The 11,615-nt window shown below is 35.6% G+C and overlaps 1 protein-coding gene across 1 annotated transcript; it reads left to right on the top strand.

Moving 5' to 3' along the window:
• The first annotated feature begins 1,382 nt into the window (after window positions 1-1,382).
• On the top strand, window positions 1,383-2,399 carry LOC136820450 (uncharacterized). The gene has a single exon (XM_067076636.1). The coding sequence runs from the start codon at window positions 1,383-1,385 to the stop codon at window positions 2,397-2,399; it is 1,017 nt and encodes a 338-aa protein (XP_066932737.1).
• The last annotated feature ends 9,216 nt before the right edge of the window (window positions 2,400-11,615 follow it).

Here is an 11,615-nt window from a genome sequence, read left to right as displayed (position 1 = left end):
GGATATACTTGACACTGATACTCACGGAACGGCACACCATAAAAGTTCCATCAAATATCTCCAAGATTAATAAGCTTTTTAAAATTATTGGGGAAAACTATACTCAAATATACAAATGTATAACTTGGCCCTTCCTCATTTGCATCATCTTCTAGCAGTATTGTCTTCTCTTCCTGTCTCTTCACCTTTTTGCGGTAGCGGGAACTAAGGTACACTTTTATGCCGGAAGCCGAAAGCGCTTATAGGGTCGCTGAAATTGCCATTGGGCATTTGCTTGGGCACTTATCAGAATCCGATCAAAATTTTTCGTGTTATTCTTGTCAGTTATCATTTTCAAGAACCAAACTCGTACCAAAAGACATGACATTACCACGTGCTGAACTTTATGCATCTCTAATGGCTACTCACACTGGAGAAGTTGTTCAACGATCGCTCAAACGATACTTCAAATCAGCAACAAAGTTTACAGACAGCCAAATATCCCTGTATTGGATAACCAACGATCAAAAAGTGCTCAAACAATGGGTCAGAAGTCGTGTCATTGAGATCAATCGATTCACAAGCAAAGATGACTGGTTGCACGTAAAATCCAGTGACATGATTGCAGATATAGGAACCAGGAAAAGAGCAACTTTGAATGATGTCAGTCAAGAATCATTCTGGATCAATGGCTTCGATTGGATGAAACAAGAAAAGAGTCAATTCCCAGCAAAGCGTGTTGAAGAAATCACATTGTCCAACAAAGAGTTATCCGAAGTCAATAAGGAAACACAAATCTACAAGGACATTGAAGTGCACGTCAGCCTCAACAGTGACGAAATAAAGAAGAGATACGAGTTCTCTTCCTACATCTTGGATCCAAATCGCCATTCATTCCATCAAGTCATCCGAATCATGGCATACATCTTACGCTACTGCAACAATCTTCGCAAAGCAAAACCAAAGCTTAATGGGGAATTATCTGAAGAGGAGTTATCATCAGCAGAGCAGTACTATTTTCAGAAAGGAACATCTGAAATCAAGAAGCTCACCAACAAATCAAAGTACGAAAACATCGCAAGAGAACAAAATGGAACACTCAAGTATTCTGGACGTATACTTCCTGATCAAAGCATCTCAATCGTGGGAAGATTCTCCAAAGTCATGAAAGACTTGAGCTCATCAACCTTCTGTGTGCCTGTTTTAGATAGGTACTCTCCTGTATCATACATGTCATGGACATTCACTGGAACCACCCTACTGCACGTCATTCTGGTGTTGAAACAACTCATCGATTTGTTCTACAGAAAGTGTACATCATTGATGGCAGAAGTCTCGTCAAGCAAGTTCGTGATTCATGTCAAAGGTGCAGATACCTGATGAAACGCACAGTCGAGATCGCAATGGGACCAGTTCCACCATATAATCTCACCATAGCACCAGCTTTCTTTTACTCACAAATCGACCTATCAGGACCTTACCTGGCTTATCAACCACAAAACAAAAGGAAGACTATCAAAATCTGGCTTGTAGTTTTGTGTTGTTGTTCAACTTCGGCAGTCAGCATCAAAACAATGGATGACTATTCAGCAACATCATTCATCATGGCATTCACAAGATTTGCATGTGACAGAGGATTTCCAAAAAAGCTCCTTTGTGATGAAGGGAGTCAGTTGGTTAAAGCATGCAAAGAGATGAACCTCAACCTTCGAGATGTTCAATCAAACCTGATGAAGCTTCACAAAGTCGAATTTCAAGTCTGTCCTGTACAGGGACACTATATGCATGGGAAAGTGGAAAGGAAGATACGTGAAATCAATGCATCTATCGAGAAGATCGCTCACAAGGAAAAATTGTCTCTCCTACAGTGGGAAACGTTATCTGCGACAATGGCAAATACGATCAATAACCTACCACTCGCCCTTGGTAACATCGTTGGTGATTTCGAATGCATGGACTTGATAACTCCAAATAGATTGTTACTAGGAAGAAACAATGATAGAAGTCCTGAAGGAAACGTGATATACACCGACAATCCATCAAAAATCTTACAAGCAAATGAGCAGATCTATCAGTCTTGGTTCGAGATCTGGCTTATTACCCACGTTCCAAAATTGATGAAGCAACAAAAATGGTACCAAACAGATAGCATCAACATTGGAGATGTTGTCATCTTTACGAAAACTGATTCAGCAATATCAAAGGATTATACGTATGGTCAAGTTACTAATCTTGAATACAGTACCGACGGTGTTGCACGTAAAGCCACCATACGATACAAAAACGTGACAGAGAACGTATTTCGTGAAACCAAACGAGCAGTTCGAGGTTTGGTTATTATTCATCATGTTGACGAGTCTGACGTAATGACTCAACTTGGTCAAATGGCATTGTATGTTGATTTGGCTTGTTCAAAATGATTTTCCCATTGGGGGGAGTGTAATGTTTGTGCTTATAAAATGGACAAAATCATTTTAACTTCGTGTTAATGAACTTTGATCTTATAAAAAGATCGCATATTTCTTATAGAAAACATATTTTCTTATAATTAGCATAAAGCAATTATCTTTTTACGCATTTTTAATTGTTTCAATTTTGATCAGAGAGTTTTCACGTTTTCTGATTTTCACATTTCTGACAGAACACCTTTGTAGAAGGATGTATGCGAGGGAAGTCAGAGAAAGTCACTGTTTTTAATTTACAAATTTGGAATTTAAGTCAATGAATTTCAAGTTACAATTCATCAATTTTCACTGAATTATTGGCATGGCATTTCACAGCACACACTCATAGGCCAGCCGGTGAGTTTTGGTTCTTTTGTTTTTCTGTGGTTTTGTCTAGGACTTTGGTTCTCAGTGCCTCTCTTTAAGTTAGGATAACCATAGGATTTTCAGTACAATTTTCAATTATAGAATTTACCTAAAATTTTCTTTGGAATTAGCTCATTTCAGTCATGTTTTCTTGTCATTTTGTCTCTATGATTTGTTCACATTTTGAGAGATTTTAGAGGTTTATCACGAGCATTTTGAGGATATCTAGGATATTTTGTCATTTAGTCAAGGATTTTTCATTTTAGTTCAAAATATTTATCATTTTCATTTTGTACTTTTTAGTTTGAACTCTGTCAACACAATACATCAATCAACTTCAATTGTATGCGTGTTCCAAACCGACCCTTAATCTGTGTCCAGCCTGCCTGCCTCTACAGTAAGCTCCTATCACCACTTAATTAAGTAGAAACAGCTTATAAGAAGTAACGTGTTAACTCAGTGAAAACTTCGATTATAATGAAAACACGAGGCATGACAAAACGAAAGTGGCTAGCAAGGAACTCGATATACCTAAGACAAATAATAAGATAAAACTAGAAACATAAAAATAAACGAGACAAATAATAAACGTCTCTACTCACTACAGAGAAGTTCATGACGCGCCCAAGCAGCAATAAAAGAAACCTCCACGATGGAGTTCATATATCACAATATTAACAAAGGCGCGCCAAAGCGCCAAAACAACAAATAAAATCATAACAACATGGCGCTCCTAGTTTAGGCTCTCTTAATGACAAACTTTCATCATGTCAACTTGCTGACATAGAAACAATTTAATCTGAGAATATGGTTTTCCAAAAGCATTTTTATATTTGTTTAGTTTGAACAATTCAGATGTTCCTGGAACAAACAAAACTTCACTCAAGTCAGGGTACAATAATGCATAGTTTTCTGTTCCACAAAAGTCGTTGTTGCTGTTGACTCTGCGAATTAGTTGAGAGTCTTCGTAACTTTCTTACGAGGAGCTCCACATTTGGGGCGAAATATATAAAGCTTACATCATCAGCATACTTGAATGGACATATAGAACATTTAATTTCCAAGTTTTCCGCCATGTTGCGCTATGTTATTTACGAATCTCCATGCGCACTTGTTTAAGACTCGCCGGGCGGCGGGCAAAGCGGACAAAAACAATTTTGCAAGAAAAGATTAAAATTGTTTTTGTCCGCTTTGCCCGCCGCCCGGCCCTTCTCGGCTTCCGTATAATCACGATACCACGCAATTTCTTTTTCGATTACTGGTATCACGCAAATTGACAAAAAATTGGACAAATTATGATCAACTTTTATTCAAATCACGACAAAAAAATTCCATATTGCGTAATCATCCAAGAAAAAACTCCAATCACGTCATCATGAAAACCGCTTGGGCCCCTCATTAAGAGAGTACAATACTTGTATACAGTGTAGAGCAAGGTGCTGGTTAATAAAGAGACAGCAAGCAAGAGACAAAATTTCTTCTTCTGAATTAATATAAAAATGCTCATTAACATCTTCAATATTTGCAAGGCAGTCAGTATGGCATGCTTCATTGTAATAGTAGCATTTGACTATTTCATTAGTAGCTGGGAGGTAACAATCACAAACGACAGGAATACGTACAGTTGATTCTGCCTTGAAAACAGCATTATCATTTTCAATGTTATCTCTAGGAATTCTCCCAATGTTATTCGACTAAATAACTTTGGAAATGATTTCTAAATTTGTCTTGCAGATAGCATTTATTGTCAGGTAACACTCCACAAGCAATGTCAGTGGCGTAAGCCAGGCAGAATAGACCACAATCTGAGGAACCTTTTAGGAAAGGAGACCTGAAGGTTGCCCTCAAAGGCTTTCATCAATATTTCCTCACTTAGCCAAGAGCTGTGAGAAGAGGTCAACTTCAAGTTTTGGAAAATAGACAACTTTTTTGCAGCTGTCCCTCTTGAGGAAAGTTTTAATTTTTCATTTTTCTCAGAACTAGTCAGATCATTAGTTTCATTTTCCGAGATACATTTTCACTTTTTTAATTTTTTGAGGCTTGGTCAAAATGCAACTTTAAATAGATATATTGTCTCTTACCTTTTCCTACATCATCTTGATTCATCTGACTAGCATCAGCAAGGAGAGGATGTTCTAGTCCAGACCTTTTGTTGTAGCGAACAGGACGATCAAAACAAGAGTAAGTTAACCAAGCAGTCAAGCTAAAATCTTAGTATTTGCAATAGTACAAATTCTCGTAACTTTTAGGATCGAGTTTTCTTTCTATTATACTTTCAATTTCTTGATACTCTAATGGAGCTAAAGATTTAAAAATTTCTTTAGCGAAAGTCAAATCTTCAGACTTTTCTAATTCTATCGTGATCCGCCAAATGTTTTTTAAACTGAGGCTATATTTGAATAGATTTTTTATCATCATTCACTGGCTTCATAATAATTTCCTCGAGTACATGAGAGGCTTTCAACTCGTTTGTCACTATGAGAGATTCAGGAAATTCAAAGATGAAGGAGCTTAAGACGGTTTCCTTCAAAGGAATTAATCTGCATTTTACAGCCTCATCATCACTAGAAGCACTAGGGATGAAAGTATCATTCTTTATAACTGACGCTACTTTGCAAACAAGTATTTGATCCTTCACAATTGCAATTATAAAACGATAGGCAATGATATTGTAATTTGCATCATTAACCACCTTTCCCGTTACGATGTGTGTCTCTAGACACATATTCACGAGTGGTTAAAATGTTTAATGCCGCTCTTACATGAATTTTTGTCATTTTTGTCATTCAAACTTCTATATTAAGTTCGTCAAGTAATTCAAAACCTTTTTCATCTTCTTGACCAACAAAAAAATTTCTTTTAGAGTTTTTTTCAGAGAAAATCGGATGGTTTGACATCTCTTAACATTCTTAAGGCTTGGGGACACGAGAAGTTTTTTCCGGGTTGGTACAATGCAACATGCAACATGCATCCCACCGACCTAAAAAACGGGCATGTCCCAAATTCTGTTTGACTATGCATCAGTAACCCATTCCTACGAGTTAGACCAAAAATAATGATTTCTAACTCAAACTGGGCACTACTGCACTTTGTCGAATGTCGGATATATCCAACATTGGATGGAACGTTTAGGGTTAAACAAAATAAAGAAAATTGTAAAAAATATTTATGATGTTTTCAGCATTTTTGAGAATTATAAGAAAAAGAAATTTCCTAGGAAAAAGATTGAGTATGTGAATAATTACCTTTTCAAACACTTCAGTAAACCGAAGAGCGTCATATTCGTTTGTGGCTCTCAACATTCTGTCACTCTTTAAACTTTTCTTCTTGTCTGTTTTATTTTGTGTACATCTTTTTGCATGCTGGAAGTAGCAGCGTGCTTTGAAGAGCATCTTGCAATGAGGGCAAAAAACAACGTCCTCATTTTTATTGTGGTGCCTGGCACAGATGAGGTCGTCTTTCTTTTTTAAGGCGACACAATTGTATTCGTAATCACCTGTAACAAAGAGGAATCAAGTAGCTTCAGAAATGAGTTCGTCGCAAAGCTTTCCCGAGAATTTTTTACTCCATCTCGGCCTGAAGTTGCTAAGGCATTTAGGCTTAAAGAGAGGTTTTTCTCAAGACCATTAGAAGGTATCTGTTGACCAAATATCAAAACCATCTGATTGTCCCTTTAAAAGATGTTCATTGATTTTGGAGTCTAAAATACCTCAAAATACCTCAAAAAGCCCTCACATTAGGTATGAGAACATCATCATACCAAATAATTCCGGTAATATCTGTTTTAGGTAACTTAAGTACTTTCATTTACTTTTTCCGTTTATGCTCGGGTTAGCATCAAAATTATGTTCTTATTCAGTACATATAACTTATCCTCGTACCCTTGATCATGTTTTTTTTATTTTATTGATGGCGTGATTAGCCCTGGGATTGTCTGGATGAAAATCTCACACATGTGATTTTTACTAAATTGATGTAATGTTTTGATGGAATATTTGTTACATCATGTAATCGCTCCTCCTTAAAAACAGGGAGTTCGTTTGAACAGAGGATAGAAAATATAATGTGACAAAAATCCCACGGTACAATAAAGAAAGTTTTTAACCTACCTTCGACAGTTAGCCGTTTGAAAATTGCCAACCTTTCCCGCGATCTTGGTGCCATTTCAGATGCCATTTTTACTAAGGGGTTATCACCATGATTCCTGATGTAATTTCTATTCATCGGCAGTGGGGTTAGTTTTCTGCAAAATTGGCAAAAATGTGGTAGATGGCCATCCGCAGTTTTTTTTATTTCTAAAAATAGAAACACAGATTTACTCAAAGGGAGGCTGATCTTGTTTTTTTTTGTCTACACGCATCTAGCTAACAAACATTATTTTCTAATTATGATTTCCCGGCAAGGAGTACTTGGGAAAAATAGTACGGGCTTGTTACCTTCATCACCTCCATAACTCGCAAAACACCAAAATGGAAAATCAATTCTTTGAAGAGTTACTCTGGTCATTTTGGCGAAATTTAAACTCGCGAAAAAGAAATTAAATTTAACGCCAAGCCAATCTTTTTTTCGGTAGAGAAGTAAATCCAAACTATCCATTCATTAAATACTTTCTAGCTCATTCGCAAAATTAAACCCCAACGAAATCTTTTAAAACTGTGACTCGCGAAATAAATCGAGATAATTTAGGCTCGCAAAATTTAATCCGATGAAAGTAAGAAAATTGCCAATAGGAGGGTTTCGAAGAATTGATTGGAAGTCAATGAGAGACTTTCAATTTCATGTCATTGTACTTGCAATTTGATATCGTGCATTAATACATAAATAAGAAAATCTTACCGCCTTTATTCCTTCATATTCTATAGATGCATCATCTTCATCGCTATTGATTGCCTGTTACAACGGGAAAGAATGGAAAAGTTAATGTTATTTCCAGCGTCAATAGTGTATTTTTTTAAATTTAGGAAAAAAGTTGAACATTTCGGGAGTATTTTGTAATTGCAGTCCCACTAAGGGTCGTTTTTTTCAAATGTTAGAGTCCATTCAATCTCAGCAAAACACCCCTGTCAGTCGGCAATGGTAGTCTCTCAGGTTTTATGTAAGCTTAGTCTGTACCAAACTCTTCTTCACTGTCTGAAAAGATAATGGTTTTATTTGTTTTTATTTTTTTTTAATTTTCCGATTTATTTAATGTTGGTCTTACATAGTAATAATGAAACATTAATTTATACCAACTGTAGAAAAAAAATTATATAAAGTGAAAAATATAGTTTCTAATAATAAAACACTAATTTATACCAACTGTAGAAAAAAAATTATATAAAGTGAAAAATATAGTTTCTAAAATGACATAATTAAAATTTTTTTAGGTACATATTTTACAAAGGCAAATATTTGATAAGTTTAATTTTTTCAGTGAGGATTTAAAAGATTCAATGGAAGACTCAAGTTTCTTATTTTCAGGAATTTGATTCCAAAGTAAGCTTCCACAGAATAAAAAGGATTGAGTTCCAAAACATTGAGAAGTTGCCTTGGGTATTGACATCAAGACTTTATTTTGCAAATTATAAGTAATTTTCTTCGATAAACTTGCTGCATGAATTCAGGATTTAATTTTTTCTCGGATTTAAAAACCTCACAGAGTAGAAAGCGAAGATGGATTTCATGGACCGTTTTACATTCGGCGTTCTGTAAGAGGACTTCGTAGATATTTTGAAAATCACAGAGTAAAGCTCTCAAAGCCCGCTTGTGGACTTTTGTGATTTCTTCATATGTGGTCTTTTTACAGAACATCCAAGTGCATAGTTAAAAATAGTCAAGACATAAGCATTAAAGATTAATTTTCGTTGGTCAAATGTGAGAAGGCTACGAATTCTGTTTAGACTCCAAATTCTTGATCTAGCTTTAGAGCAAAGTGAATTGATATGTGCGCTAAAAGATAGGTTATTGTCAATGGTGATACCTAAGAGCTCAACAGAATCAGTTGATGAAATCGTCACACGTCCAACAGAAATATTTACAACAGTGTTTTTATTTCCTAATACCAACATTTGAAATTTTCCAGGATTTGCTTTAAGATAGTTATTTGAGAACCACTCTAGGATTATTTCTAAGTCAAACTCAAGGTTTGAGATGACTTCCACAAGAGTTTCAGCACAAGAGTGTAAAGTATTATCATCCGCAAAATTGCAGATGCTGGCTTTTACGATGAAAAGAAATAAATCATTTATAAAAATATTAAATAAAAGGGGTCCAAGTATTGAGCCCTGAGGAACACCTAGATTAATTTCCAACCATTCGCTATATTGAGAACCTATTTTTGTTCTTTGATAGCGATTACTGAGGTAGCATTTCAGAAGGTCAAGACTTTTTGAATCGAGTCCATAGGCCTTGAGCTTGGCTACAAGAAGTTTGTGGTCTATGCAATCAAAAGCCTTTGATAAGTCCATCAAAACTGCCCCAACCTTACCGGACATATCCAAGCTTTGATGCCATTGACCAATCATTTTGATTAAAGCGTGCTGAGTGCTGTGTTTAGCTCTAAACCCGCAAAGTCTTGAATCAAAAAATGCTATCAAAGTAAGATGAAAGTTGGTCATGCATAATTCTCTCATAAATTTTAGAAAAAACTGGTAATATGCTAATTGGCCTATAGTTTTTCTTCATAAATTTGTCTTCTTTTTTGAAGACAGGCGTAACTCTTGCCTTCTTAAGACTTTGAGGAAATGTGGAAGAAGTGAAGCCAAGATTTATGAGTTTCGACAATGGTTCTGATAATATGTCAGAAACTATTTTTACAAGCTTTGCTGAAAAAGGACCGCTCACTGATTTATCTTGATTTAATTTGAGCATAACACGATGGATATCTTTGGGTGTTAATTCGCTGAATGAAAAAGATTTATCTCCAGATATGGATTCAACAATGCGAAGTATGCTAGGGTGGTTTTCGAACGGATCGACTTCGGGATTTTCAGTTTTTAGGCCAACGTAAGAAGCTATATTTACAAAATAATCATTAAAAGTTTGAGCTATAGTAGTCTCATCATTTATCAATTCATTAGGTTTATTTGAATCTTCAAGCAAGAAGATTTTTTCGTGATGTTGGATCTTCTTGGAAAAATATGGTTTTGCAGATTTCCAAAAGTTTTCTGATGTCCCTAAATCACGAAAATACTTTCTTTCTGCTTTCCTATTCAAATTTACAATATAATTTTTTTGTTTACGATATAAATTTTTGTAGAAGGGGTTTCCGGTCTTACTAGCTTTATTTTTGTAGAATGAGCGAACCATGATTGCTTTTCGCACAGCTTTAGTTATATGGGGCTTTTGGTTCCCCCTGATGGTTCGCTTTTTCATTGGTGCATGAGCATCAAGAATATTTTCAAAGGTGTTGCTAAAGGATTCAAAATCTGGGAAATCGCAATCGAGGTTTTGAGAAAGATCTGACCGGAAACACGCTTCATCAAATTTTCTAAATTCTCTATAATCAAATTTTCTATAATCTTTGGAGGAGCTTTCTTTAAACTAACTTTGAACATGCTGTAAATCAGATGGTGGTAGTCACTGATTCCTGTTTCAAAGGACCCGGTACTTTTGAAGCAAAGAGATCGATTTGTTAGAATCAGATCAATCTACCCTTTTCTGACTTAAAGCATGTTGTATTTTTAATCAAATTTTTCAATGAAAATGAGTCTAGAAAATTTGACATATTTTTATCAGATATCTCCTAATTAAAATCACCAAAAATTAAAAAGATTTCATACGAAGCACCGTAATTATCGAAAGCTTTGGTTAACTCCTCATGAAAAGGCTTAAGTTTTTGTAGTCTTGGATTTCGATAGATTGAAAGGATAAGCCATTGGGACTTTCTTAGATTTAATTCCAGTGTTAAGCATTCGATTCCTGGCGAGAGTAATTTATGACTGCGTTGACGAAGCAAGTGGGAGGTGGTTTTTGACATAAAGCAAAAGACCTCCACTGTTTTTTGAGAAATCGAGACTTATTGGCTTTTTAAATCCTTCGACAAGAAGTTTAGATTCCGGAAAAAAGGAGTCAAGCTTTGTCTCTGCGATGCATATAGTATGTCTACGTTTGGTAAAATTATACTTTTAACGTCTTTTCTTTTATTTCTTAAAGAGAATAGGTGAATAAGATCCCACTTTCTGTTTTCAAATGTTCCAAAGGATTGGAAAAGATTTTCTTACCATCGAGGTTTGGTCCTGGGTCATGCAGTTCCCATCAGCAATTTATCATATTCTGAAGGTTCTTTTCTAGTTCATTCGGCCCACTGATGTTTAGGTGAAGACGACTTTTATTTAGATGTTCACGAGGATCAATACCACTATTGTCCATATAACCAATATTGCATTCATTACATTTCCTTTTCAAAATTTCATTTACTTCGACAACCTTTACATTGAGATTATCCCCTCTCGACACAATACCAGATACAACCACAATCGTATTTTCACTCGCACTGCTCACCGATGTCGCTAGTTCAATAATATTATCCGATATTTCTTCCGGCTCTTTGGATTTAAGATCGTTTGTTCCGCAATGTAGAATTAGCATGTCAGGCTTTTGTTCTAGAGTCGGCTTTAGGTAGTGTTGCATGCAATTTGTTTTGGCACCCGGAAACGTCTTGACAACCACTGTTTTGTCTTCGTTTGTACCCTTTTACATGTTTTACCATTGAATCACCGATTATTGCGACTACTTGTTTGTTGTTATTGCTATTTCTAATTTGTGTTTTATTTCCACGAGATTTACGTTTTGTTACGTTTTCATTTTGTGAAGGTGTAATAAAAATGTCATTATCTTGCTCGTTTG

The sequence above is a fragment of the Clytia hemisphaerica genome, unplaced genomic scaffold (assembly GCF_902728285.1).
Source record: "Clytia hemisphaerica strain Z4C2 unplaced genomic scaffold, Clytia hemisphaerica genome assembly, whole genome shotgun sequence".
Classification (NCBI taxonomy): domain Eukaryota; kingdom Metazoa; phylum Cnidaria; class Hydrozoa; order Leptothecata; family Clytiidae; genus Clytia; species Clytia hemisphaerica.
Note: the sequence above shows the minus strand (reverse complement) of the source record. Positions and strands in the feature narration are given on the sequence as shown.